This window comes from Melopsittacus undulatus, chromosome 9, assembly GCF_012275295.1.
Source record: "Melopsittacus undulatus isolate bMelUnd1 chromosome 9, bMelUnd1.mat.Z, whole genome shotgun sequence".
Classification (NCBI taxonomy): domain Eukaryota; kingdom Metazoa; phylum Chordata; class Aves; order Psittaciformes; family Psittaculidae; genus Melopsittacus; species Melopsittacus undulatus.
The window spans coordinates 2,900,594-2,928,563 of record NC_047535.1 but is presented as its reverse complement, the minus strand read 5'-3'; the positions used below and the strand labels follow the sequence as shown (position 1 = coordinate 2,928,563).

General features: G+C 52.4%; 4 protein-coding genes across 4 annotated transcripts; 2 read left to right on the top strand and 2 right to left on the bottom strand.

Moving 5' to 3' along the window:
* Window positions 1–194: 194 nt before the first annotated feature.
* On the top strand, window positions 195–10,824 carry UBAP1L (ubiquitin associated protein 1 like). The gene is made up of 6 exons (XM_034066300.1): window positions 195–289; window positions 2,186–2,340; window positions 4,008–4,751; window positions 5,585–5,794; window positions 8,770–8,871; window positions 9,797–10,824. The coding sequence occupies exons 2-6, from the start codon at window positions 2,209–2,211 to the stop codon at window positions 9,929–9,931; spliced, it is 1,323 nt and encodes a 440-aa protein (XP_033922191.1). The 5' UTR covers window positions 195–289; window positions 2,186–2,208; the 3' UTR covers window positions 9,932–10,824.
* A 2,323-nt stretch (window positions 10,825–13,147) lies between these two features.
* Window positions 13,148–14,545, bottom strand: KBTBD13 (kelch repeat and BTB domain containing 13). Its single transcript, XM_034066389.1, has one exon. The coding sequence runs from the start codon at window positions 14,528–14,530 to the stop codon at window positions 13,148–13,150; it is 1,383 nt and encodes a 460-aa protein (XP_033922280.1). The 5' UTR covers window positions 14,531–14,545.
* Window positions 14,546–16,015: 1,470 nt separating this feature from the next.
* Window positions 16,016–20,462, top strand: RASL12 (RAS like family 12). The gene is made up of 6 exons (XM_005148787.3): window positions 16,016–16,141; window positions 16,785–16,901; window positions 17,015–17,071; window positions 18,062–18,135; window positions 18,220–18,410; window positions 19,147–20,462. The coding sequence occupies exons 2-6, from the start codon at window positions 16,793–16,795 to the stop codon at window positions 19,529–19,531; spliced, it is 816 nt and encodes a 271-aa protein (XP_005148844.3). The 5' UTR covers window positions 16,016–16,141; window positions 16,785–16,792; the 3' UTR covers window positions 19,532–20,462.
* A 276-nt stretch (window positions 20,463–20,738) lies between these two features.
* SLC51B (SLC51 subunit beta) lies at window positions 20,739–26,509 on the bottom strand. Its single transcript, XM_013128981.3, has 5 exons — window positions 26,379–26,509; window positions 23,095–23,194; window positions 22,726–22,866; window positions 21,842–21,932; window positions 20,739–21,090 (listed from the first exon to the last, which is right to left on the bottom strand). Exons 2-5 carry the CDS (start codon window positions 23,159–23,161, stop codon window positions 20,871–20,873), a joined length of 519 nt encoding a protein of 172 aa, XP_012984435.3. The 5' UTR covers window positions 23,162–23,194; window positions 26,379–26,509; the 3' UTR covers window positions 20,739–20,870.
* Window positions 26,510–27,970: the final 1,461 nt, after the last annotated feature.

The following is a 27,970-nucleotide window of genomic DNA, read 5'->3' as shown; positions in this document are numbered from 1 at the left end:
GAGGAAGATGTTGAAACCACAGATGGAAGAGGAATGTTGGAAATCTTAACTCATAAAACCCATGCAGACAGGGTATTCTTAAAACCCCCTCGTGTATTCAGTTGTATGATTCAGATCTGTTCATAATCTAATTATTTTCATGTTTTAGAAACTATTACAGCACAGAAAAATAGAGGGGTTGGCTCTTGAGTTTCTGAGACTCTTCATGTTTGTTTGCCAGCCTGTCTTTGACGTGAAGGTGAGCGTGGAGTGCCTGAGGTCAGAGCCTCTGCAGGAGCTGCTTTCTGCTGTAAGTTGGTGTTTGTGACTGACCCTCTTTTGCTTTTATCTAGTGCTGTGTTCATTGTCATCACTCCACACCTTAGTGTTCTTCTGGTTTTGATATATAGTGGTTTGGGGAATTAACGCTTCTAGGAGCTTTTCCTAAGGCACAGTATTTATGCAGTGAAATACAGTGAGATGTGGTACCATAACCTCTCTATCATGGCTTCAGACACATTCACTACCCATCTCCATCCCTTAAAGTGACATTTAAACCTAAGTAAAGCCATTTTAGGTGATGGAGAATGGGATACTCCCTTTCCTTCACACCTTTGTACCACACAAGTTTTAGGAGTAGCTGATTCACAGTATGAACTGCAAGGAGGATCTGTTCCTCTTGCAGGCAGGGGCTGCACAGCCATGCAGAGGAGCTGGAGCAAGCTGGGGGACAGGGGCTTTGCTTACAGAGGTTTTCATCATTGTCTTTGTCAGTGCTGACGTGGATTGTAACTTACCCTGAGCCCTCTTAGGCTGGGGAGCAGATGGCCTGGCTCGGAGTAGGCTCCCAGCACGTTGCCTGTGTTGCATGTGAGCAGCAGCACGTGTGTGGGAGCCACAAAGCGTGTTAAGGGGGGCTCTGTCTGCACACAGCCCTGGGTATTAAAGGTTCCTGGCATAAGCAGGCGAGTGCCAACTCTTGTAACTGTGGTAAGAGCAACTGAGAGCGATTTTGTGTGTTGCTGTTTGTGGTCTGGAAGCCATTTGTTAGTCCTTTGCTAGCATAAGAAACTACCCTGAATGCCATTTCCCATGACAGACCTTTGTTTTTGCAGTGAACAGGTGGCTTTTTCTCCCTTTCATACATTCATCTCCTTCTTTTCTTTTCTATCCTCCTTGTCATAGAAGCCATTTCTTGTTAGAGGTAAGAAAACAATTGGTGAAAGCACTTAGAGCTATCACACCAAGTACTGAGTGTGTGTCTTGGGGATGACTGCTGAGACTTTGCATTGCATGGGCACAGGCAGCAGGTACCAGGACTCAGTGGAGGGCTGAGCAGCTCTTGCCAGTACCTGAAGGAAATCATTTTGCATGCTGTCATTGCTGGGAAGCTGGGGGCTCGAAGTTTCACTCAGCAACTAATGGGTTTGTACTAAATTGAGACATTTATACAGAGCTAATGACTTCCTACAGTAATATTTTCTGTGCCACCACTTCCAGCTGATCAGAAATGTTTCTCTTTGGTGATCTAAAAAGTTCACCACACTTACAATGAATAGATGGTTCTTAAAAGCTAACTGGGCTTTACAATGGCTTGTTTGATACCCCTCTGACCCTGGAGCTTGCCTGTGTCCCAGCCCCATGGCCTGGCTCAAAGTAAGCTGCTGTGGCACTGCTGGGGATGCCCTCACCTCAGCTCCCTGTGCTGATCTGTGTGACAGCTTAGCAGCACATGGCCATGTGCATGAGCTCCACAAGCAAGGATGTGCTTGGGTCACACAGAGAGAGGAGACCTGTGGGGTGTCCTTACATCCTCCTTGGCTGTGGTTTCTGCTTCTGGAACTGGGAAGAGTGCTAGGTCTGTCCCCAGCTTGGGAAAGGCACCATGAGATGGGCAGTGGAGGGAGAGGCAGGAGGAGGGATGGAAAGCAGTGGCAGAAAACACTAAGGATCTCTTCCAAAGGAAGCTGAAAATTGGTCAGGTCCTGCTGGCTCAAGCTCAGAATAGCAAAGGTTAGTTCAGACACATCTTCCCAGTATCAGTAACTGAAGGCATTGCACACCATGGTTTTTACTCAGGTGGCAGCATCTTTAAGGGCTGTTTTCCTTTCATCATTGTCACTTGACACAGCTCATCCCTTTCTCCTTCCACCCAACTTAGGTGGTAGTTGTGCCTTTTACAGTTGTGTTTCATCCCTTCCTCCAGCAGACAGTAACCAGGCAGCAGGGATGAGCTACCTGGATGAAGTTCCCTTCAGCAAGCCCTGGAGCCTTGATGGGGACTCAGGGGGAGAAGTCACTTTAATCACTGCTCCAACCATCGAGGTCCCCGACTGCACCGACATCCTCATGAGCACCATGGTGAGTGGCCTCTGCTTGCCTCTGTGCCCACATCTGCTCCTGGAGGGATGCTCAAAGGGTGTCAGTGGTGGTTTCCTTTCCTTGTGAAAGGAGGGAATCCTCTCCTAACTGATCTCCTGCTTTGCAGCAGGAGTGGGAGGAGGTGAAGATCATTTGTACTGGGTGGGAGTGAGGAAGGGGTTGTTTTGTGGTTGTTTTTTCTTAATCACATCCAAGCAGAAGGATCCCATTTATTAATAATGTGTATTGAGTATTTATTAATGAATATAACAGATACAAGCAAGCAACACTACCTGAGCTGCAGCATAGAATCAGGGAATGGTTTGGGTTGGAAGGGACCTGAATGCTCATCTAGTTCCAGCCCCGTCCTACAGGCAGGGACACCTTCCACTAGACCTATCCTGTGGCACTTTGTGATCTTCCACATTGCTGAGTCCTAAACTGCTTTTGAATCCCCACCTGCTGCTGTAACAATATTGTGAGTGTTTAGCCTGAATTAGTGTCACCCATAGATGGAATCAGTGCACTTTATGTGGGACGGTGATCTGAGTGATCCCAAACAGCCTCTGCTCACCCCTGGTGATGGGTGAACCAGTGGTAAACCTCATATCTGGCTTTTCCCTAGCTCAGCCTTGCTCATCCCTCCCCCCAAAATGACACATCCCAAATCCACAGGATGTGTTTAACATGAAGAGCCACCATGTTGTTCATTTTAATCAATTTTTCCAAAGGGAATTTCAATGCACACACTTTGCCACCTGTGTAAAGGCAGGTGATGATCTGCATCCCCACAGACCATCCACCATTCCATCTTATCCTGGGAAACCTCCAGCCCCAGGTTTTTGCCTGGTTGGTGCTGGTGTGATCACACTGATGACCTGGGATCACCTTCTGGAAGCACGTGGTGGTGTTTTCCTTGGGGAGGCTGGTTTGGATCCACAGCTAACAAGTGGCAGGGAGCAGTAAAACCAGCATTCCTGGGCTGTGAATGTGCTTGCCTGCCCGTCTGGAGGAGACCTTGTTTGGAGAGCTCTGGGAGAGGCCAGGCTTGTTTGTCCCAGGAAAACCCTCTGATTTCAGTCTCAAATACATATTTTAAGCTGGACTATGTGGAAATGACAGCTCTGCCTGGGGACCAGCCCAGCCCCTGGCGCCATTGGAGACTGCCATGGCTTATCCTGCCTCTGCCCAAGGTGGCAGCTCCCACCTTGTTGGCTCCTGAGCCCCTGTGGTTGATGCGGCTCTGCCAGGTGCCATGGGTGAGGTACACACACGAGCTCTGCCACTGTCTTAGCCTTGCAGCTGTCTGAAATCAGGATGCTCACATCTCCTGTCTGCACCCTCTCCCCTTCCACAGTAGATGAATGACACAAAACCACCTCCAAGCCTGAACCACTTGGTTTATGAAATCACTTCTAGGTACAGCTCAAAATAGTAATAACCTTGTAGCCAGACTCTTCTCAAGTATAAATATGGGGATTCCCCATAGCAATGAAGCTGGTGCTGCCCAAACCTACAGTCCCAGTGCCCACAGCCAGCCCTGGTGCTCAGGGAGCCAGTATGGGAAGGATGCAGCCCTGAAGGTTCCCTGGTGACGTGCAGGGGTTGCTGTGTAAGCCTGCTCTGCTTCCCGATGCCCTCACCAGCCTCTTCTTGCTCTCCCACAGTACAGCTTCTCACTGGAAAGGAAAGTGCTTTACTGGGTTGAGGTGGCCTCTCAGCAGCAAACCTCCTGCCATCGGGTCACCTCTGAAGTCATCCCCACGGCTCCCCCATGCTGGCTGCTGCTGGTGGACCCTGCTGACCGCTATGGGGGGAGAGCACGGGACGGGCCCGTGCGGCGCAGCATCAGCCTGAGCGCTGCTGACAGCAGCCATGGGCCTGCCAAGGGCAGAGGTGCCTTGTCCGACACTGAGAGTGAGACCTGGTGCTCGGAGGAGGATGGGTACTCGGAGGATGATGAGTACTCCTCAACCTCATGGGAAGAGAGCGACAAGGATGATAAGAATTCCAGGAGGAGAAACGCTGGGAAAACAGGGGCTCCACATCATGGGTTTTACCAGACCAGACCAAAGACATCACCCGGCTTGCTGGAGCCCTCACCGGACAGCAGCATCCGCAGCACAGCCAGCCCGGTCCTGAACCAGCAGAAGAGATCCATGGTGATCTTTAACAACATGAAGAACGAGCTGGAAGCAGCCAGGAGGAAGCTGGCTGCTCTGGTGCACCCTCTGAACAGAGCTGCTGTGGAGAGCAGGGTCCCTGTGCCACAGCCTCTGCCCCAGCGTCCCCACACCAGCCGCGGCGTCAGGTTCAGGCCAGCCCCGGATGCATCCCAGCTGGGGACCCTGGTGCCATCGCCTCCAGCTGCACCGATGCCCCCCATCAAATGGCATAAACCCACAGTGCCGGTGAGGGGTTGTCTTCTGGTGCTCTTTGCTTGTTGCTCAGACAGGAGGGAGGTGGAGGGCATCAAATTGGTCCCGTTTGCTGGGGTTTGGGCAGCAAAATGGAACCAAAATGGGGCTTTGGGAACACTGAATCCATGAGAAATTGCTGATAAGCTTTCATAAGAAGTGAAGGAAAGGGGTTTTTTTCCCCACTTTTAAAGGGAATTTTTCTGGGAGCACATTTACTTGCTCTGTCCTGACCAAAACATTCCTGGTTTTCCCAGCAGGCAGGGTGTCTTATTTCATTTTCACATGGAGCACTAAATAATACAAAGTCAAATAAGGTTCCACATGCATCATGCTGAATGCTCAAGCCTTAACCCCAGCAAGCCTATCCATGTGCAAGGTCATTTGTGTAGATGGCTTTGTAACAGAGACTGGATCTATCTGGTTAACTTCAAGGGCATAAATGGGTGTCTGGAGCATCCTCCTGCCTGGGCTGCATTGCCTGTCTGCAGGCAGCACTGCTTCATCCTTGTCCATCAAGGACAAGCATGGCTTTTGCTGGAGAGATGAGGAGGATTCCCAGGGAAAGGAAGTTGCTTTTTCTTGCTTTCTCCCATGAAGCCTCCCAAGTGCTGTTTGCTCTGATCTGTATCTGTAGCTGAGCCTGGATTTAATTAAATCCAGTCTCCTTTGATGCCCAAGGGGGTTTGTTCCATGTATGGGAATTTTCCTCTTCTGGAGAGAAGAAGGTAACTGCTGCCATTCAGAAGCATTGCTTCAGCCTGGGTTCCTTAATGTAATTCCATGAGCTGGAGCAAGAAGACCATGTGCTGTGTTTTCCCTTGCAGTCCCTCAGCCCCTATGCCTGCCTCCCCCCTGCCTCCGCACCTGCACAGCCCCTCAGCTCCTGCAGATCCCAGCCGGATCCGGCCGCTGACCTGCTCTCAGCACTGAGCCAAGAGGAGCGAGACCTCATCGAGCCCGTGATAGCCTTGGGCTACCCCACCCACAAAGCCATCCTCACCCTCCAGAAGACTGGAAGGCAAAGCTTAAGTCAGGTTGGTGGAGCTGGCAGGAAGCAGAAAGCTTTGGGAAGGAAACCCTTGGTTTTCATGGAGGAAGGGATGTCTGTATGGCTTGGGGCTGGATAACACTTTGGTGTTATCCTCAGCTGACAGGGTTTGCCATGAGATCACACATTTGCACTTGTGCTCTAATAAAATGAGTTGCCCTCAGCTTTTCAGCAGCTGATAGCAGCCAGGCAGTGTTATCTGCTCCATCGGCTGCATGGAGCCTGTGTCCTTTTGAAGTGCAGTTTTTGCCCCCGTATATGGAAACTTGTTGCACATCATTTTTTCCCGGCTGTTAGATCCATGTGGTTATTGCCATGGCTCATCCTGTCAGCGGGATTGTGGGAATACCTCTGGGATTTGTCTGGGCTCTCTCCAAAACACAAGTTCCCTGTGTTGGAGCAAACCAGGGACTCAATGCAGGCATCGAGGTTGGGTCCTGGAGCTCTTTTCTTAAGGAATGTTCTATAATAACCTGGAATTTATTGACAATAGTTAACATACAGCCTCTTCCTACCCTGGTATCTGAGTACATCACTGTGCAGCATCCAAATTCCATAGGTCTCTGTTTGTCCAGTGGTCCACATGGGCTTGGAGCATCCATGTCTTGAGGGATGCCACTGGCTTGGCAGGTTTGGGGCTGGACCTGCTCATCCCAGTGGAGCTTTTAATAGGGCTAAATTATCCAGGTAGCTCTTGCAGAGAGAGAAGGAGCTTGGTCACAGCTTAGCAAGAGGGATGTCCACCTGCTTGTCATGCCAGGGAGCAGGAGCAGAGGTGTGAGCAGGCACAGCACCAAGCAACCATCTCCTGCTGTCGGGTGCCATCTCCTTCCCATTCCCCAGGGATCTGCCTGTGCTGTGTGGGCCAGTTCTGTCCCATCTGGTTGGTGCATGAAGCTGCTCTGTGGCTGAGTCACTGCTGCTTCTGGCTCCTTCCCAGTCCCCCCCAGCTCGACCAGGCCCTCACTGGTGTTTCAGGCAATGGTTGCTGCAAGCTGAGGTGGGAAGGGAACCTTTATTTCCTCAATGCATGAAGGTTTCATCCAGGCAGAGAGAGATGGGCAGAGCTGTGCAAAGGGGGCTTGTAGCAGCTGCTGGCTTCGGTATGAAGAATCAGTGCATCTTAGTAAGGATGGAAATAGGCACAGTCTGCTCCCTTCTGTACAAACAGTGGGACTCCCATTTCCTTGGAGAAGAGACAAATGCACCAGAATACAAGGTCTGCCTTATATCCTGTACCTTCTTCACCATCAGTTCCCCTCTTTCCCATTTATGCCCAATAGAGCCAAGATAAAATGTAAAGCTGAACCCTTCGTGTGTCTCTTACAAGTAACAGCTACCAAATTGTGCTAAACCTCCCTGGAAGATGTTTCAACTCAAGTTAAAAACAAGAGCTGTGGGTGTGCTTCATTGCTTGTTGGTGTCAGGCAGGGTTTCAGTGTGTGACGATGACAGCTTCAACCATGAAGATTGATTGTAGTACCAGATGGTAGCCAAAACCTGCTCAGTTCCATTGCAGTATCAAACCAGCAGAGCCACCCTGGTGAAGAAGGCAGGTCTGCTGCCTGAAAGAGGCAATGCCTTCTCAGTCTTGGTGGAAGAACCTCTCTAAAAGGCTTAGGGAGCTGCCCCAACACACCAGAGGTTCATCATCTGGGATGTTATGGCCAAGAGCTCAACCAAAAGTGCATCATTGCATTTGAAGGTTTCATGCTCTCCAGGGGTGCCTGAATGCCTGGGTGTTCTAAGGATCCTCCTTGAGAGCTACAAGGGAGAAGGAGCTTAGAGAGGGCAGTGGTGCTTCCTCCTCTTCCCCAGTGAGTGGTGGGGCCAGATCCAGACCCAGGGGTTAGCAGGTCATAGTATTTAAAACCCTGGTTTTGTTTGGTCTTGAGGATATATCTATATATATAGAGAGATAGATAGGTAGATAGAGAGATAATGATAAAAGTCATTGAGCTGACAACAGCACCAGTTTCATGCTGGGTTTGAACAGGCTGCCAGGACTGTCTGTGCTCTGCCATGAGCATGGCAAGTGCCTGTCCCCGCTGCACTAGGGCAATCCAATACAGCAGTGGTCTGGATCTGTAGTTACTAGGGTAACAAGGAAAGCAGACCCAGGTTAGGAATGCCACGAGGAGGGAGGATCTTGATTTTGAGTTCAAAAACTGCTCCTTAAGGCTGACATTTCTTAAACTCCTGTCTCTGCTGTTCAGCCAAACCAGATCCACTCAGCATCTGAGGGACTTTGTTGGCTTTTTCATATGTTTTATGATCTTTTACTGGATATTTCCCCTTGGCTATGCAGTGCTGGGGAGGGTGATGTCTGTGCTGGTGGACCTGGGCAGATATGAATCAGCTTCTCCTTGGATGAAGACAGCAAGGCTTCAGGGAGAGCCGAGGGATGTTTTTATTCCCCCTGCTATCGTATAGCTCATTTATTATTGTCTGTTCCATATGTTTTTGGACAGTGAATGATTTCCATGGTATTTAAAAGATACTGCTGGGAATAGTGCTGTCAGCACTCCAAGAACAACGAGGAAAGCCAAAAATAACTGTTTACTTTCAGTAATGACACACATGGGTCTCCCCTGGGGTGGCTTTTGGGCCCTGGAGTGAACCCCCTGACTGCCTGAACCCTGGTGCATCAGAGGGATGCTGGGTTGGCTGAGGGTAGGCACCTCACAGGGACAGGTTCTGCTTCACCCTGCAGCCTGAGGCCATGGCTTCGTAGCTGCAATGGATCAGGTGCTTGGTTTGCTCCTCATCCTCCCTCCTGTTCCACGCTGGGAGAGGGAATGGACTGAGATGTTGTCTTCTCCCAGTGGCAGTCCTGCTGACAGGGCCACCCAGGCAGGATGGTGGTGACCCAGGTCCTCCCCATGAGTGGGTTACAAGGTGGGCTCCTGAATGCAGTCCCTGTGTCCGCAAGGTTGGATTAACCCTGGTTGTCTTCTGCAGTTCCTGAGCTACCTGAGCGCCTGTGACCGGCTGCTGAAGCAGGGCTACGAGGAAGGGCAGGTGGAGGAGGCCATGGAAATGTTCCAGTACTCGGAGAAAAAGGTGAGAGCAGGGCAGCCCAGCCCATTCCTTTGTGCTGTGTGCTCCAGGCTCACTTCTCCAGCGGGCTGCAAGCTCCTCTCCACCTCCACTGCCCCTCATGCAGCTGCTGGGCAGGTCAGACCCATTGCTCACAGCAGACCCCAGTGCAGCATCACCACAAGGAATCCCCAGGGAAGGACACAGGACACTCGTTTCATTGCTCTTTTCCATCCATCCTCTCACCCCACTGTGCAACCATGATCTCACTCAACCCCCAAGCAGAGAATCCCTCACTCACAGCCAACCAGCACCCATGCTTTGCTCTCTCCCTGCTCCCCTTTTGCATTCACCCCCAAAGAGAACCACCATGGTCGCACACCAGGGTTTGTCTTCATCATCAGTCTCCTCGTGGGGGTAATAAAGGGCCAGGAGGGGTAGAACTGCTTGAAATATGGGCTGGTGGTGACTGACGTGATGCTGATGGCACATAGGATCACAGTCACTGCTCTCTAGGGCCCCTGGGGCTTGGTGTCAAGCAGGGGGTTATTTATTGAGGACATGGCTCCGGCCGATGTCGTGGTGCTGAGGCCCAGCCTGAGCAAGGGGGGAGCAGGAAAAACGAATTCCAGCCTTTACCCAGCCTCTGTAACACAGACAAACACTTGCATGGACTTCCTATTCAACTTTGTAAGGAATAAGTGAAGCCAGAGCCTGACTTCATCAACTATTTCTGATTTCAAAAGCTGATGTAAAGGCACGTTTTTAAACACTAGCAGTGGTATGTGTGCCCTCAGCCTGCTCTCAGTGTGCCCTTCACTGGTAATACAACCCAGCCAGGTCGCATGGCTGCAGCCTCGTCACCCAGTGCTGTTTCAGCTGTAACTATGGTAAATCCAGCCTTAAACCTCGTGATAACATCTCTCTGTTCTCTTCCTCCTTCCTCCAGGCTGCTGAATTCTTGCATCTGTTATCTCAGTTCAATGATATGGGTTTCCAGCAAAATGAAATCAAAGAAGTTCTTCTGCTTTGTGGGAATCAGAGGGAGAAGGCATTGGAAGAGCTCGTGATGAAAGCCCAGTGACCTGCACCCTGGATCCCAGCCACAGCTCCCCCTCAGTCTGGACCACATAAGGACTCAGCACACGTTTACCCTTCTGCTGCTCCATGCCCACCCCAGCACCACAACTCCTGGGCACAGACCTCCAGAGCACTGGCTGGTGTCCAGTCCCGGTGTATGGACATCCACCATAAGCGTGTGGGGCACTGCACTAAGGCAAAGGCTTTCTACCAGGAATGTTTATCCCTTCACCCACACATCTCCCACCTTGATCATCTCAGTTCTTCAGATTAGATGCAGTAAGATCCAAGCTGCCTTTGGCTTAGGTTTTGTAAAACCCAAAGCAGTTTTCTTCCTCCTCTGGGGGTGATGGGTGTTGTGTTTTCAACTGCAGTTCAATGTGGATGCTTGAAAGGGTCTATAAATCAACAGCAGATGCAGTTCTCATAAAAACAGGGCTCCTGAAGAGGCATTTATTGGGCCTTGCTTGGCAAGAGTCTCATCCAGCTTAGCTGTGGTTTGATATTGTAATCGATACCCAGTCTGATCACATCAGTTCCTGTTAAACCAAGAACTTGAGAAGCAGATACAATTCAATAAGTATACAGAAAGAAACCAGGCTGCCCTTGCTCTAGAAATACAGGAAGTTTATCCAGTGTGATGAAAAATGGCTTAGACAAGGGTTTGTGCTCAGGGAATTCCATAAAATCAGAACAGAGAGACTGGGAACAGCTCAGCTGCCCTCATGCCCTGCAGGAATCAGGAAAATTCAGGGATGCTTCCCTAAACAGCAGCTCCAAATGAAGTTAAACACAAATGTCAGGATCAGGAAATCTGGATGCCCAGGGGACTTCTTGCATGCAACTGAAGGATGGAAAACGGGAGGTTCGGGTCACCTCATGGAATGTGTCTCTTGGCACTGGAACAGTGTTTTTACATTAAGGTATATTGTTTTCCTGTGAATTAGATGTAAGTGCTTCGAGTAAAGATGCTTGGAGGGGTTTCTTGTGTCTCCTATGGAAATGCCACCTGGCACAGCCTAGCAGGGGAAATCCTGTAGTTGCATTAGTGCCCCTTTTCCATTGTATCCTTCCAAACAACCTCCCAGCCCTCGAGCTGAAACACTGTGTCCCTTCTCCCTGTACCTCAAGGTAGGTGCAAACACCAGCAGGAGGGTACAGGCCTCCAGGGCTGCCTTCATCCGAGCCTGGATGCAACAAGGAAGTTTGGCATCCAGGTTGTGGGGGACTTGACCCATCCATACCCAGGGATGCTTTATACCTGCTCTTCTTTAATGGCATTGAAGAGGAAAACGTGGCACCTTGTATGGCCAAGGGAGATACTCATGGGGAGCTCCCAGGCTCTTCTTGGAGCTCTCAGCCCTTTGTTTCCTCCAACTTTCCCTGGGTTATACAAGCTTTTATTCTTTATATGGTCCTTATAAGGCAAGTCCATCCTAAGGCAGCTTTTCCTCATGTTCATCCTTGCCAAGATGATGTCACCTTAAAAGAGGAACTTGCAAAAGGTGATTAAAGACATCACTTTGCCTCAAACTGAGGTCTTTGGTGGAGTAAACACCATGAGGACTGAAAGGGGGAGATAATGGTGCCAGTAATGTGTGATGTTGAGGGCGAAATTCCAGCAACATGAGGCACATTTGCAGTTGTGCCCACTCAGTGTGCAGCAGCTAAGCAGTTTTCCTTAGGGATTTGCTTGGTCCTGGCTCGTTTTTATCCCCTGCTTACAGAGGTAAGGACCGTATCTTTTTGCTCCCTAAAATTACCTTGTGTTGCTTTCTATGTGATGGTTTGGATGGATGGATCCAACAAATTGGAGCATCAACAGTGCCTGCCAGGACCTGCTCTTTCCGCAGGTGCTACATTTACAGCCATTTGTTGGCCAATACCTTTGTAAACCCCTGCCCTGTCACAGCAAACAGCATGGAGGTGGGAGGCTGTCTCATCCCTTGGTGCATGGGCAGAGGGCAAACAGGGACAAGGCACATCGAGGGATTTAGGCCGGACATGGGCACGAGCTGAGGTTTTTCTGTTTGGTTTGGTTTGTGTTGTGTTCTGTGGGGTTTGTTCTCAACTGAGGGAACTGCTTTGAAAGTGCTGGGAACTCAGTGAGGGTCAGAGCAGAGCTATTGATGCATCCCACTGGTATTCCCAACTGCTCCATCTCTGCTGGGATGGCACAGGCAGCCCAAAGCCTCCCTCATGGATGGGAAACCAGCTGAGCCATGGTCTGGGCTTGCTGCTGCCCTGGTCCCCATCTCAGCAGTGCTGTGGTTGCAGAAGGGGGGTCTGGGTCCTCCAGCCATCCCCAGAGCTGGTGCTGAGGACATCAGCACTGGGCAGTGGTACCTCATGGGAGCTCTGGCATTGCCATGCAGTGCTGGTGCTCTCTCCTCTCCTTCCCTTTTAGCATCCTCTGCATTTCCAAGGTTTCTTGTGTCCTCAGAAGACTGTGTCTGGGTTCACAAGCACTAGCACTCGTCCCAACCACCCCACTGTGTCTGCACTGAAGCCCCAGAAGAGCCTGCAGGAGCCGATGGGTGGGTAATGGACTTTGGGTGCCCCCCAAACCCCTCTGTGCATTAAACACCGGTGCCCAGGAAATCCTTTCCTTCACTTCCCCCTCTCCCCTCCTCCTCCCAGGACCCTGCTGTGCCCGGGAGCAGCCGTGGGGATGTCCCCATGGAGCAGGGGCTGTGTGGGAACCGTGCTCCCACAGAGGGCTCTGAAGCAGCTGAGAAAGCACTCAGTGGGCAGGAGCAGGGCCTGACCTGGGTCCCGTGAGGAGCTGTTTCCTTCTGAAAGGGGGGGCAGAAAAACCCCAAACCCAGCAATAACAGCAAGCACAGGGGGGGTTAATGGCCTTCCCTTTAATTCCAGGCTAGAACGGATGATTTCCCATGGGAGCAGAGGAGGTGGGATGCTGCTCACCTTCAGGATGCGGTCAGGATAAACCCTGTGTCTGCATCTCTGTGGTACCCGTCCTCTGCAGAAGCCTTGGAGCCCTGCACGTGGCTGGCTCATGAGCTAGGCCTTCATACACAGCCCATGCAGGGCAGGCAGCAGCTGCCTGCAGCCCCTTTCCCTCTGTAGGGTCTAGCATCACCCCTGAGGTCCATCAGGAAGCATCCCTGGACCTGAGCCCGGCTCCGCAGAGAAGGAGCAGTGGGAGCAGAGCCGAGGCCAGAGCAAGGAGAGCATCCCAGTATGGGACTGGGCTCAGCTATGTGGCGATCTTGTGGTCGCGGCTGGGCAGGCGCAGGAGGAAGGTCTGCAGGGAACCACTGCGAGGGAAACCTGCCCGCTCCTGCTTGAACTTCCAGGTCCCCTCTTCCACGGAGTACAGCAGCGTCAGCATCTTGTTGACGGTGTAGATGGTGTCACCCTTGATGACAGCAGTGAACAGGGCTCCTTTGTTGTTCATGAACTGCCCGGGCAGGGCTGTCCATTGCCTCGAGGTCAGGTTGAAGCAGTCAATGACGCAGCGCAGGAAGTCATCCGAGGGCCCATTGCGCATCACATAGAGGTTATCCCGGTGAGCCACCATGCAGTGCCCGTAGCTCTGCTGCCGCTTGAGCTCCGTGATGGGGAGCCATGCATCCTGCTGGGTCTGGTACTCGTAGATGATAGTGGTGTCCAGCGGCTTCCACAAGCAAACGAAGATCTGCCCCATGGCTTGGGCACAGGGCGCTGCTGAGCTGGGCTGCGGCAGGTCGGAGACGAACGTCCACGTGCTGGAGGCCAGGTCATACCTCTCCACGGACTTGAGGGAGATCTTCTCGTACTCCCCCCCTATGGCATAGAGGAAGCCCTCGTGTGCCACCAGCCTGGCATCATAGCGCAGCTGATGGGGACCGGGGAACTCGCTCCACGTGTTGGTGTCAGCATCATAGCAGAAGCTGCTCTCCACCACCTGCTTGCTGGCCCCATACACACCACCCACAATGTAGATCTTATTATCCATGGTGGCCATGCCGGCTAGGAACGTGCTGGCGCTCAGCGGCAGGCAGGAGAGGGTCCTCCACGTGTTGGTCTCCTCGTCCAGGTAGCAGAGGGTCCTGGAGAGGTCCTCTAAGAACTCAAAGGTGGGTGTATGGGCTCCCACTGCCACGAAGGTGCTGGGTAAGAGGGACTCCACATAGGCCAGCAGGTCTGCAGGGAGGCAGTCCAGGTACTCCTCCAGCTCAGCGTAGCTGTCCCTGATGTAGAGCGCGGCGCAGCGGAAGAGGTCCAAGAGGCCGAATATGGCAGCAGCTTGGAAGAGCAGGATGCAGTTGTCAGAGTTGATGGAGTTGATCAAGAACTTGGCCAAGGGCTTCACCTGCAGGAAGGCAGCACACTTCACGGCCTGGAAGGTCTCCTCACTGCCGAGCACAGGCCTCTCCCCCGCCAGCACCCTCAGCATGGTGAAGAACCCAGCAGCACTCAGCTCCCCCAGCCCTATCTCCTCCTGTGTGCTCTCCCTCATGCCCGAGCGGAACAGGGCTCGGAAGTACTCACTGCTCTCCACCAGCAGAGCCTTCTCCACGCAGAACGACTGCTCCTCCACCCGGATGCGCACGTGCTGCGGGGGCCCTGCCTCCGAGCCTTCCTCCTCCGGGCTCATCCTCGCCCTGCCGTGGTGGGGCAGCCTCCTCCTGCCTCCTCTGATGCCTTTGCTGCTGCCCTGCAATATAAATACCTCCAGCTAAAGATAGCTGAGCTCGTGACCGGGGCCTTGCACTGGCATCCGCTGCGCTCGGCTGCACAGCAGGGCTCTGGTGTCACCGGACAGCGCAGGACATGGCCAGGATGCTCGGCTCATCCCATGGAGGATGCCCAATGGTGCTGGTAGAGCAGGGTTTTGAGCTTCCCACTCTCAGGCATCCTCCTTGGGATGCTCTAAGGGGAGGCATAAACCAGCCTGTGCTTATCTGGAGATCTGGAATGGATTGGGGTTGTTCAGCCTGGAGAAGAGAAGGCTCCTGAAAGGGAGACCTTAGAGCAGATTCCAGTGCCTAAAGGGGCTCCAAGGAGTGGGGCTTTGGACAAGGGCCTGTAGGGACAGGCCAAGGGGAATGGCTTGAACCTGCCTGAGGGGAGACTGAGCTGAGCTCTTGGGCAGAAGCTGTTCCCTGTGAGGGTGCTGAGGCGCTGGCACAGGGTGCCCAGAGAAGCTGTGGCTGCCCCATCCCTGGCAGTGCTCAAGGCCAGGTTGGACACAGGGGCTTGGAGCAGCTGCTCCAGTGGAAGGGGTCCCTGCCCGTGGCAGGGGTTGGAGCTGGAGGAGCTTTAAGGTGCCTTCCAACCCAAACCATTCCATGATTCTATGACCTTATGGTGAATAAAATGAAGCACAGAAACTCCTCCTCACCAAACCCAGTCTGGCTGCAGGCAGAGACAACCCCTGCGACCCACACAGCCCTTGACAGTGAATACAGATGTTATTTGTGGCTCATCACTCATTTGTGTGCTATTCCCAGCTTTTCCTGGCTGGAAACCCCATTCCACCCCTGCCATGGGATGCTGAGGAGGGCCAGCAGCAGGGCTCACCGGGGGGGCTGCTCCCCAAGCCCCCATGACCACCTGTAGCCAGTGTTTAGCTCTGATGCATCATTTCAGCCCTGCTGAAGGTTTCTTCTTTCCTCCCTGCTCAGCCCCTCATTCCAGCAGCCGGGAGCTCCTGGAACACTGTGTGATATCAAAGCCATTGCCCAGGGTCTGGCTCCAGCAGGTTCCCCAAATACCTCAGTTTAGGGGGGAAGATGAGAGCTTTGTGCTTGTGTTACCATCACTGATCCTTACTGGTACCCAGCTTGAAGCACTGCATTTACCTCCACTTGTCTTTAAGCATCCTTGACCTGTCCAAAGGGAGTTTTGGGGTCCCCAGAAGGGCTCTGCTTCCCACAGGGAATGATCCCCATGGTGCTCATCCCGGGGCTCCCAGGGACTTCCACACTCCCAGACTATTTTGGGAGGGTTTAAAAATATCCTGCCTGCATTAACGGGCAATAATCCCAATGGAGCAGCAGCCCCGCATGGCCAAGGAGCTGCCTTCACCCCCCCGGCCCTGGATCCAGCCCCCTTGGGGCCGGCGTGGGGGCCGTATCCTGCATCCCGGCTGCTGAGTCCCATCCCAAATGGCTGTGATCACCATGACAACGCTGACTTCAGCCTCCACCACCTCCTCAGGCTCGGAGCCCACTGGGTGCTGGCTGATGGCTCGGTGCGGGCAGCGGTGAGTGCTCCCCATGCTCCCCTTTTCCCTTGGGATTGCACTTTTAGGGTGGGAAAAGGGGTTCCCTCCCCCCTCCTCCCCGCTGCCAGCAGCAGGAGGTGCACCCAAAGGTGCGGTGTGGGCAGGGGGATGCACGGACAACATCGCTCCCGTTGCGGCTCTGCCTGCGGGAGGTGTCATGAGTGCACCGGCCTCAGCCAGGGAGGTGGGACCGGGCTTGGCTTGCTGGGCACAGGGAAGGCGATGAAGCGGAGGGCACAGGAGGGGAAGTGACCGGAGCCACGATGTGTCCCGGGCGCCCATCGGCGCCGAGCATTCCTTACAAGGAGCTTGGCTGGAGCCCGAGCGGGGGGAGCCGCGCTCGCCTCCGCCCGCCCCATTCATCCGCTCCGGGCGCACGGGGGCTGCTGCTGCCCCGGCCCCCCGAGAGCCCCACGGCTCCTCCGGTGCACGGCTTTAAGGTGGGAGCCTCCGATCCTCTCTTCTCGCTGGGGTGCGAAGGGTGGGCAGGGGGTTGGGGGGGGGGGGGGAGCGGGGATGCTGCTGCCGGGATGCGGATGGAAGAGAGCGGATCCCCCCTTCCCGGTCCCCACCGGGGACGGCAGCGGGTGCCCCATGTCCCCCCATGTGTTTTCTCCCATAGGATTGAGGATGTCCTCGGTGTTCGGCAAACCCCGAGCCGGCGGCGAGCGGCCACCCCAGAGCCCCCTCGGCGAGTGCAACGTGGCCATCCTGGGGTGCCGCGGGGTGGGCAAGTCAGGTAAGGCAGGCGGCCCGATGCCACGGGGACGGGCGGGCGGCAGCGGAGTGCTGGGGTGCCGGTGCCATGGGGGGGGACACACCGGCCTCACCTGCCTCTATTCCCTCCTGCAGCTCTGACCGTGAAGTTTCTAACCAAGAGGTTCATAGGTGAATACGATCCGAACCTGGGTAAGACGCTTCCTCCGCGGGTGTTGTCCCTCCGTGAGCTCCCATGGAGCATCCTTCCCGTTCCCTGCGTTCCCACGAATGTGGCACTGAAGGAGAAAGAAAAGCAGCACCCAAAGTGACATGGAAAACAACAGAAGGGCTGGATGTGACCCCCAAACCCGCTGTGCAAACATGTCCCAGCACCCCAAAGACTGAGCAGTCCTTGGGGAGCCTCCTGCTCGCTCCTGGGGTGCCAGGCAGGGAAGGGCTGGGACAAGGGGGCTGCAGAGCGGGTGGCCCCAGGGGCTGCGCTCTGCAATGAGCAGTTCTGGGCTTTATTTTCCACTTGTTTGAGTAATTAATCCCTATTTTCCTAGGCTGGATTCCAGGGCGTGGGGAAGAACCAGGAATGATTTATTGGGGTCGTTAGGGAGATATGGAGCTTGTCCAGGAACCGACTCCCGCTCCTCATAACTCAGTGACTCTTAAGGATAAATCTTTTCTTCCTCGGATCTGTTTTAGGAATGTGGTTTCATCTTCCCATGTCAAAACCTTTCCGGAACGCATCCGTTAGGACCAGCATCTTTATCCCAGGGGAATGGCTCAGCGGCTCTGCCCTCCTGCCAAGGGGAAAGGGTGCTGCTTTTGCCTGATTTATTGGGGAACAGCCCCAGTGTCAAACCCCAGACTCCCTTTATCTCACCGTGTCGTGGCATTTAGATAAGGGCTGAGCCCTGGGTGCAGTGACGGCTGCACCAGGCTCCTTCCCTCTCTCCTTATCCCATGGGAGCCCACACTTGCAGCATACAGGGAGAAATAACTGTTCCCAGCCAGGCTTCCCAGCAGCATCACCACCAGTCCCCCATAGTAATGTTCTCTTAGGAAGGAACAAGGTAGGAGGTGTTAGATGCTGAGATTTTCCCCTGGTGTCCCAAGGATCCAGGGCTTTGCTTGGCTTTGGGGCAGACCGGATACTCCAGCCCATCCTCACAACCACCCTTCTCCTTGCAGAGGACACCTACACCTCGGAGGAGCTGGTGGACCAACAGCCTGTGCTGCTGAAGGTGATGGACACGGCTGACGAGGTGAGACCCGGGGGCAGTGCTGGTGCCTGCTGTGACCCGGCTGGATGCGGCTGGACCATGGCTCAGCCGCTCCTCTGCCTCCAGGATGGTCCCGGGAATTGCGAGCGCTACCTGGGCTGGGCTAGTGCCTTCCTCGTGGTGTACAGCATCGATGACAGGAGGAGCTTCGAGGGCTGCCAGCGCTACCTGGAGGTGCTGGCCCTGCATGCGCAGGGCTGCCAGAGCCGCTGTCCTGTGCTCCTGCTGGGCAACAAGCTGGACATGGAGGAGTACAGGTACTGGGCATGGGGCAAGGCTGTCTTTTCCCGGTGGGAAGATCTCCCAGATTCAGCTCCCCCATCCTTCCAGCTGGGATGCAATATCCAAATCTGATTTCTATTGTGGGTATTTCCACCCCCATTGGTACGTGCCCGTCCTCCCACAGCTCCGAGGCTCCTGCCTGGGGGATGCTGTATTTATTTTGAGCCCATTGGTATTTTCAGAGGGATGTTTTTCAGCTCCGTTGTTGGGCAGAGTCACCATCCCTAGGCAGGGCTTGAGCCTGCTCCAGCTCCTTGTTCCCCTCTGGATGTGCCCTTTCCCTGGAGCCCGTCCTCACCCGTCCCACTGCCAGCACTGCACGTTCCCAGTGTGTTTTCCTGGCCTTTTGTGCTGTTCTGTGGCTGTGCTGAGTGTTGGTCCCACGGATCCTTGAGTCACGCTCGCTGCTGACCCACCCTGTGCTCCCAGCATGGAGGCTTCCTTGTCCCCACAGCACAAGCTGTTTCCTCCCTGCTTCCCAGTGCCATCGCATCCCTGGCGCGCATCCCTGGCGTGGGAGGTTGCATGATTCCTCAGGGACCTTTGGGAAAGGCAAAACAATGTGGGACTCATGTTCCCTGCTTGTCCCAGGAGCTGAGCCCGGTGCTCAGCAGGAAGCAGGGTCCATTGCTCCCCACCTGCATCCCTCACTCCCCTTTGGGCCGGTTGCATCCCATCGGGATGCCACAGCCATGCCCTGGCTCTCTCCAGGCAGGTGCCGGCAGCTGAGGGGCTGTCCCTGGCGCACCGGTTCGGGTGCCTGCACTACGAGGTGTCAGCGTGCCAGGACTTCACTGGGGTGCAGCGTGTGTTCCATGAGGCCGTACGTGAGGTCCGGCGCCGGGCGCAGTGGAACCTACCCGTGCGGCCGCTCTTCATCACCGAGGAGCGGCCATGCCTGCCTGTGGCCACGGCGCTGGCGCTGCCTGCCCGGCACGGCCTGCCCGGCTGCACCTTCAACACCCTCTCCACCGTCAACTACAAGGAGATCCCCTCGGTGGCACAGGCCAAGCTGGTCACTGTCAAGTCATCGCGGGCACAGAGCAAGAGGAAGGCTCCAACGCTCACCCTGCTGAAGGGGTTCAAGATCTTTTAGGTGTCCCTGCTGCGGAGGGGATGGGGAGAGACTATTCCTCTGGCTCTGGATGGACCAGGACTATCCATGATGGACTGATGGTGGGCAGGGCAAAGCCTGTGGTGGTGATCCGGTGAGCAGATGGGGTGCTGAGAGCCTGAAATCAGTCGTGGCATCACCCTGACCCCTCTGGCTGGGCGCTGCCGCAGTGTGTGCATCCCTGTCCTGCCAACAGCACCAGGGACCAGCCTGGCTTTCCGGGTGGATCCAGGCAGTTCTGGGAGCAGCCAGAGCTATGGGCACCACTGGGATGGTGAGGGCTGTTCCCAGGGACCTCCAGCCAGCTCAGAGCACAGCGATGGGAGCCCAGGAAGGGGGACTCAATCATCAATGAAGCATGGGGGCACCCACCTTGCTCCTCTCATGGGTGCCGTCACTGAGCAATAAGTAAGATGAATTTTGGGGTATTTTTAATCCAAGGTGCAGATACTGTTTAAGTCAACTGAAGGCCTCAGGTGTCCCGAAACCAATTCCCATGCATCAAATAAGTCATACCAAAATAGCTGGGGTTTAATCCACTCTTTACAGCATAGCATTCCTTTTCAAAGGCTTTGCAAGGATGGATGCTTCACTGATGAGGACGAGCTCCAAAAAGCCTTTGTTTAAAAGACTGACGTGTTTAAAATATGTCTTCAATTATTTCATGGCTTCTACATGTGCCCAGTGAAGGGCATGAAGTGAATCCCAAACCAGACCAGGCTCTGCCTCTGCCTGAGCCAGGACCAAGGGCTGTGCGCTCAGCTTCATTTGCTGTGTCAGGTTAAACATGCTGCTCCTCCCTGGAGCTGCAGTTACTCTGCAGAGTAACACATCACATGTATATTTGTACATATAGCATATATATATATATATGTATCTGACCTTACTGATAGAGATTCAATATGGGATTTCAATCAACCACTTTGGAAAGTATTTTAATAAAGATTATTTCTGGAAAGAACAGAAGTGCCTCTGTGTCCGTGTGGCTGTTTTCCTGATGGGACAGCACAGTGTGTTCCCAGGCTGATGGTGTTTTCCCACACCTCCTGCCCTTTGTCCAGGCTCAGCTCCAGCCTGGGTGCAACAGGGGATGAAGGCAGTGCGGTAGAGAAGGCCGGAGGCACTGAGAGCAGCAGGTAATGACCAGCGAGCTGGGAGCTGAACCAGGTTTGCAAGTCCACTTGTGCTGATGCAGCTCTGCTGCTGCTTTTTATTCTCTTTTGTTTCTGCAGGCTAAACTGTGGTTTTAAACTTCCATCACTATGAATCAAGACATTCTGATACATTCCTTAGGGCCTGAATGGTTGGACTTCAGCTGCTGTTACAGGGCGTCCTCAGACTTCTCTGTGTACAGAGACGTGACGGTCCCATCCTTCCACTGCACCACGACTTCTCCTGATCTCTGTTCCTGGGGCACTGGATCCTCCTTCTGCAGCTCAGTGGGGCTGCATTCCCCCACAGGGACCAGGGCTTGCTTGACGTCCAGCTCTGCCTGCTGAGCTGTCTGCCCTGCTGTGCTGCACATGTGGCTCTTCCTTTTCCTGCAGGGGAGGGATAGAAAGGAAACTGGGAGTGAAGCAGCAAGCCCAGCAGACATCTGGGGTAAGTATCTACCTGCAGAGATGGCTCCATCCAGCTCTTCACATCTTGGCTTTGGGAACACAGCAGCTGCTTGTGGGAAAACCAACTGCACTGTGTTAAGAGGTCTGTGGTGGAGCTGTGGGTTTACACTTGGAGAGCACACAGCACACCACAGTGAGGCAGCAGCAGCCAGTAAACCATCATTAAACAAGTGTGGCAGACTTGGGACACCAGTTCGTTGTCTCTCATTGGAAATGGGAACTGACTCAGAGGTAAGTTCTCTTGCTGTAGAAAACAGTGAGTTGCTCCTCAGCTGCGGGGCTGTTGTGCAGCAGTACAGCCCAGGGGTACATTATGGGAATGCAGATGGCAAGGCTGGGGAGTCCTGCTCCAGAGCTCCTCAAATGGGGAGCACCTCACACCATGCATTTAATGTTCTTTCCCTCCCAGCAGCCTGGCTGGGCTGGGCAGAACTGTCCCAGGCACTTCACTGCTGAGGATCTGAGAAGAGAAGGGGCTCATTCCAAGCAACAAACAAGGAGAACAGGGAGTTAGGCAAGGTTTTACAACAAAGCTCTGTTTAAAGGGAGTTTATCTTTGCTCTTCTCCCTTTCACTCAGGGCTTGTCCTGCCCTGCTCTGCCAAACCTTGTCTGCTGGGGGAGCTCAGCACTCCACCACACACCAAAAGACACACAGATTTTCCTCTCACCTGTTCCGTGTAACATTAAGGGCCAGAAGGACAAGACCCAAAATCATGGCCACAAAGGAAAGCGCAAGGACGGAGTAATTCCATGTTGATGCTGGGGGAAAGCAGAGAGGCAGCGTTAGCATGCACAGAACGGTGTGATCTGCAGAGCCCAGACAGGCCTTTTCCAAGGATAGCCAAGCTCAGAGTGCCATGGCTTGGCTGCAGGATGAGGGCAGAGAAGCCTCAGCACCCAGAACAGAGCACCCGGGTCATGTTTTTGGGGGTAACCTCAGGCAACTCTCCCTCCCTGGGCATACACAACTGCTTTGTGCCACCCACAGCCCCCACCTCTGCTCTGTAGCTCTCATGCCAGCCACATCTGCCACACATGGCTTCAGCCATACCCCAGGCTGGGAGCAAGGCTGCAAGCTGCAGTGTCCCACCAAGAGCACTGCTAGAAGGGCCCCAGTGCTTTGCAGGTTTTCTCACCATTACACACCTGGGTGGATAGATTTTGCCTTTGAACATAGGCTGGGGTGTTCAGCTCTGATGGCAGCAGATGCCCTGTCCTTGATTTTTGTGGCTTTGAAGTTGATCCTCATGGCATTGACCTGCTCATATCAACCTGCTCTCTCTACCCTGCCAAAATCACAGGTTATCCCAGACCTTTGCCCTCTTGGCAAGCTGTGCCTGGAAAGAGGCTGAATCTCACTCTGGGAGGAGACACTATCTCAGCAAAGCCTCATGCCTGTCTTTACCCATGCTTCTTCTGGAGGTGAGACTGAGGTTTTATATATCTGGGGTAAATCATATCCTCAGGTAATTCCCTTTGGCATCTCCATCAGGAGGAGGGTTAAGGACTGTCTATCTCTATTTCAACTCTCAACTCAGTCAATGGGACTTACAGTCTTCTGTGCGGAAGAACCAGAGCAGCTCCTCCAGCTCCTCTTGACCTATACCCAGCGCAAGGGTCACATCTGCTCCATGGTCATACATGTCTGTGCTGGCAAGGCCTGTGGGGACATCCATGTCCTGCTCTGCACTGGCTGTGGAGGAAAAGAGCAGAAAGATGCAGTGGTTGTACACTGCAATACTTCAGGCTAGAAATGGCCTCCCCTTGGCTCCCAGGGTTGCCCAGCACATCTCTCCAAGCAGGCAGAACAGGAAGGCACAACCTTATCTCATGCATTGAGAAGTGGAGAAGGTTCTGTATTACAGTTCAGCATATGTGCCCTGCTTCACCCACATCATTATCCACCAAGATAAGACTCTACCTTGCAGCAGGAAAAATGGGATTATCCAGAAAAGCTTCATATTTGTATGTGTGCTGGGGTGGACCATGCCTTCACCAGTGTTTCTTCAGTGAGCAGATGTCTGGAAAAGAAAAAAGGGATGAGAGGTGAGGGGTAAGGTAACCTCTGCTAGCTCCCACCATACAGTGCCACGGGTTTTATTAGTGGGAGCCCTGAAAGTTACACAGGTTACTACTCAGGGGTAGTGGAGACAGCAGGCCAGCACATTTCTCCTCTCATATCTACAGCAGATGAAAGGAGATTAAACCACAAGTAGAGATGATCTTTTAAATGACTGTGTTCACGCTGATTCCCCTCTCTGCTCCAGCTCTGTATTCAGACCTGATGTACCCCTGCAGCTTGGCAAAGGTATCTCACATTCCTCAGAGAAGCAGAAAGCTCCTCCTTGACCTGTAGTCCCTCATCTGTCAGTGGCATCAATCTAGTTTTTATGGCAGCTTGCCCAACTTCAGCTTCCTTTGGAGGGACCTGACCTGAGCAGAGGGCTCCCCTCTGTGCACTGTTAGTCTCAGATGGTTGGCTGACTCTCTCCAGTGTTCCACCACCACTCACTGGCCTCACCTGAACCATCACTCACTCACACGTGAATGACACCACAACACACATGTGTCTCTCAGATGTGCTGGCCTCACAGACCATTAATTACTGTATGAAGACTAAGACTTTTACAACTGATACTCTCAACTTTTACCTGCCTTTGTAGTGTGGCACTGGCTGAAACTCTTCCTTGCAAATCACTCCCGAGCATGTTCCACTGTGCCAGGCGTGTCAACAACACTGCTGCTGACTCTTCAGGGAGGCGTTTGTCCTGTCGGTTATAGACCTAATGATTGCTACTATTTCCCCCCCCCCCCACCTTCTCAGTGTCTTCACAATTCAAAGTTCACATTTTATAGCCAAACAGGCATGCAGGCTTGCTCCCTGCTGCCAGAAAACCACCTTTGAGCAATTCCTTGAGGACTCTCAAATGCATGGTCCACTTTGTATTTCAAAAAACACGGGTAAAGCTGCTCCCTGCATTTAGCTGTGCCAATTACCTTGCTGTCCAAGTAACCTTTAGCTTATTCACTCCTTTCAGCCCTCAGAAAGGAGGAAATAAAGTTAGGGTGCCAATGAAATCAAGCTGCAGGTCTACTACACCCTAATAAGAAGGTGCCACTTGAATGTGCTAAATCTTTATGGTTTAGTGTGAGGTGTCCCTGCCCATGGCAGGGGGGTTGGAACTAGATGATCTTGAGGTCCTTTCCAATCCTAACTATTCTATGATTCTATGATCTTGTTGTGCAAAGCTCCTAATAATTTGCTCCAACAGGAATATTTGACATGCATGTTGCTGATGTTCTCCTAAGGTGTTTCATAACTTGTGGGCCACCTCCTGGTGTCCACACTAAAGCTGGCATGCACAAAGCAGGGATGCTGCACAGCTGCTGGAGGTACTTCTCCACTTCATAGAGTAGTGACCGCCAGATCTCCCACAGACTGGAGCTTCTCAGGTACAATACAGTAGCAGAATGGTTATTTGTTGTGCATTAACAGGAAATTTAGGTAAAAGACTTTAAGGGACCCCCTGTTATTTTAAAGATCTTAAACATCTGCATAAGAATGACCAAACTAGCTTGGAAGTTTCATTCACCAAAGCTACAAAGCAAAATGTTCTTAGGCCAATGTATCTGCCAGTGGAGAGCCTGAGCAGGATCCAGAATGCTGCCTGCACCTCCAGTTTCCCCAGTACGGAAAGAGCAAGTCCCAACAGATTTTAGATCTTTCAGCCTGAAACAGAGATTTTTAAGGCCATCTCCTCCAGCTTCCACCACACAGTGGCTCTGCCCCACTGCCCACATTCTGGTGTAGGAGACCACAGCTCCACCAAACAAGCTGGGAGGCTGTGGGTGATGTCTTCTCCATTGCTTCCCTGCCTTCACATCTCAGCAGTCACTCTGGCTGCTGTTGGATGGCAATCACGCCCTAGATCCAGGTCTTTGACAACTCAAAGCTGCAGACTTTGGTCTTCTAGACCTCTGAAGACACCTAAGACCCTTCTGAGGTTGTTTCCCAGCTTGGGTACAGCACGGGAAGCTCAAACGAGAGAAAACTCATGCATTTTATGCTTTTATGGAAGGAAGCAGACAGAACTAAGACCCAGCACCTCTCAAAGAAACACTTTGCCTGTGTTATTTTGAGTTGATATTTACACCTGAGCAATTTTGTAACTTCTTTCTTTTTGCACAGGGGATTTTCACATCAGAAGCTGCAAGATTTGTGTGCTGTGTGTACTTCAGGAGCAAAGAGTCACTCGCAAATGCCAGCTGTTCAAAACCAGGGTCTGTGGACTTTGGTGGCATCCAATAGAATCTCAAGAAAATACATTAAAATAGCAAGTGGCTGCTTTTTGCTCTACAGATTGATCCCAGCACTTAAATTGTGCTCTAAAGGCTGGCATAACACACATGTCCCCAGTTGCACATGAACTCCTTCCAGCCAGAGCATGTGCTGTGAAACTACCATGTGCATTGTATGTTGGTTTTCATCAGGTCTAATACTCATGGTTCTCACCAAGCCAGATGTTGCCCTCACTCTACAAATGAGAAGTCTTGGAGTTTTGGGATACTTATTATATTGATATAAGATGGAGGAAATATCTTCTTTTAAGATGATAATGTGCCTCTGGACTCCTTACTCAATACTCACTACACAATTAGGGACAATAACACCCCAGTCCTTGTAAAATAGTCTCCTCTTGTCATCCAGACTCCTTTTCTGGAGGTTATCTTATACTGTGTTAAAATGCATCAGTTATTCCAAGTTCATTATAGAAGTGGGATGCCCTGCCTTCAGGATTTTAAAGGATATACAACGGCACACCACGGAGATACAAATGTATGGGTTGGTTTATAGAGGCACGTTAAGAACTGAGTTCAAGTACAGAACACGAGAGAAATGTTTAATATTTAAAATACCAGAGCAAGAAGGCAATCTGTACTAACTTTCAACCTTTGTAAAGTCAAAAGTTAAAGAGCAAACCTGAGTTATAGGAAATATTTTCGTCTGACTGCTTTCCAGGCTGCTTATACGCAGGAGTTATCCCAGCCTGCTTCTCACTTGCCATTCATTCTCTCCTTAAGTTATGTAGCCTTGGCTTAAAATGTGCACAGATTTCTAACTGAAATAAATAAAGAAGCCTTTCTTTACAGATAGCTATAAATTAACCCAGCAGCAGGAATGTCCGTTCATCTCCGCTAACTCACCAGAAACACGCTGTTCCAGCAGAGAGGAAGCTACATTTCTTCTTTAAGCCCTGCTGTCTGAAGATGTCTCCTCCAAGCAGCCTTCAGTGCCTCACCACGGTGACAAGGTTGCCTTTCCTCTTACTCTTGGTACACTACGAGCTGTGATTCATTGTGCTCCTGAGTCATGTCTGAAGGCCAGTCCAACAGGTGAGGTTCACTCCAGCCCCTGGAAAAAAACACACCTCTTTAGTGGGTCCATTTACAGGAGGTGAATGACCTTTTCCCAAAGAATGAACCATAGGAACTTCCAGTTTATTTGCTCAAGCTATTGGTCTAATCAGTATTAAGAGAGCATGCCGAGTAGAATGACACTCAGTAATAAGTTACCCTGTGGTTAAAATAAATGATAGTGTTCACTCTGCCTGGCTCTGCTCTCATTGTGTAAAGGAAGCATGTCCTGATAAAGCCCTTTTTTGTCTTTTAGCGAATGGTCATTCTAAGGCTCTCAGAGCATCTCGCAAGAGTGACTGACTTCGCAGGCAAAGTACCCACTGGAGACTCTGCCATCCTTGTTTTGCAGGTACTGGAAACAGCTGGCTAAGTCAACAGCCTGCTAAAAGGCTTTACAGTGTCACAAGTCTTTTTGAGCCAGCCACATTGGGAAAGGAGGATTCCTCCTCCCTGAACTGTTTGATCCATGGCTGGAGCTGCATAATGCATGGCAAGCTAGATACCTCTCAGTGACAGGCTTGGAGCACACAGCTAGCACTGGTTAGCTAAGGCTAATTGGAGATGGGCACAGTATCCTTATGTTTGTCAAGTTCTTGGTATTTTACAGCTTGAAATGAAGTGCCTTTGGCACCAAAGCCATGTTCCAGGGTGATTAATCCTTTGAATCCCATCTCACATCTAATTCAGAGCTTCCTCTGGCTGCTCCTGTGAAGTTTCACTCAGCAGACACATGCACTCCCCAGAGAGAGATGTTTTACTGCTCAGTGTCAGCCTGGCAGCGATGGGATGGGAGCTAACACTCAGCAATGCATCCTCCAGGAAACAAGAGCTCTTCTCTGCTGGGGGAGGCAGGTCAAGCCAGGACATCACACCAGGCTGTAAATCGGGCTGTCCTTCCTCCTCCCTTCAAGTTGGATCATTTAAAAAGAGCCATCACTTCAGGGAATGCTTCTCTAAGTGTCCTTGTGACCCTTCTATTGCCAGGGGTGGGGTACAGTGATGGTCTCACAAGCTATAAACCCAAACTCTCTGGCTCACTGCCTTTGAGAAGGGTGTGAAGAAAATGCCTGGCCCCTGTAGTGCAGTCTCTGAGTAAAGGGATGGAGATGCTACACATGGTGAAGAGGTGACTGTAAGAGGAGGAGGGTGACTGCGAAGCCCCAGAAGGTCCCTTTTCAATCCCAGTTTCCTGCATGGCTCAATTTATGTACCTGTATTTAAAAAAGAAAAATGAAAAGTTTCCCCAGCTGCTGGGTGGGAGCTGGACATGTTGATGCTCTAAACACTGCCCTAAACCGAAGCCTCTGAAACCAGGTGGAGAAACCTAACCAGAGGTGAGAGAGTGCCTGCAGCCCCTGGGACAAGAGGCACCTTGCAGC

What these genes read in the sequence shown, in the direction of transcription:
- UBAP1L (XM_034066300.1), top strand. Translation starts at nt 2,209, where the DNA reads ATGAGCTACCTGGATGAAGTTCCCTTCAGCAAGCCCTGGAGCCTTGAT. An exon ending in ACATCCTCATGAGCACCATG is followed by an intron (nt 2,341 to 4,007) that starts GTGAGTGGCCTC and finishes GCTCTCCCACAG; the next exon opens with TACAGCTTCTCACTGGAAAG. An exon ending in TCCAGTACTCGGAGAAAAAG is followed by an intron (nt 8,872 to 9,796) that starts GTGAGAGCAGGG and finishes TCCTTCCTCCAG; the next exon opens with GCTGCTGAATTCTTGCATCT.
- KBTBD13 (XM_034066389.1), bottom strand. Translation starts at nt 14,530, where the DNA reads ATGAGCCCGGAGGAGGAAGGCTCGGAGGCAGGGCCCCCGCAGCACGTG.
- RASL12 (XM_005148787.3), top strand. Translation starts at nt 16,793, where the DNA reads ATGTCCTCGGTGTTCGGCAAACCCCGAGCCGGCGGCGAGCGGCCACCC. An exon ending in TGAATACGATCCGAACCTGG is followed by an intron (nt 17,072 to 18,061) that starts GTAAGACGCTTC and finishes TTCTCCTTGCAG; the next exon opens with AGGACACCTACACCTCGGAG. An exon ending in CTGGACATGGAGGAGTACAG is followed by an intron (nt 18,411 to 19,146) that starts GTACTGGGCATG and finishes GGCTCTCTCCAG; the next exon opens with GCAGGTGCCGGCAGCTGAGG.
- SLC51B (XM_013128981.3), bottom strand. Translation starts at nt 23,161, where the DNA reads ATGGTCCACCCCAGCACACATACAAATATGAAGCTTTTCTGGATAATC. An exon ending in CCCATTTTTCCTGCTGCAAG is followed by an intron (nt 22,867 to 23,094) that starts GTAGAGTCTTAT and finishes TTTCCTCCACAG; the next exon opens with CCAGTGCAGAGCAGGACATG. An exon ending in CTTAATGTTACACGGAACAG is followed by an intron (nt 21,091 to 21,841) that starts GTGAGAGGAAAA and finishes CCTCCCCTGCAG; the next exon opens with GAAAAGGAAGAGCCACATGT.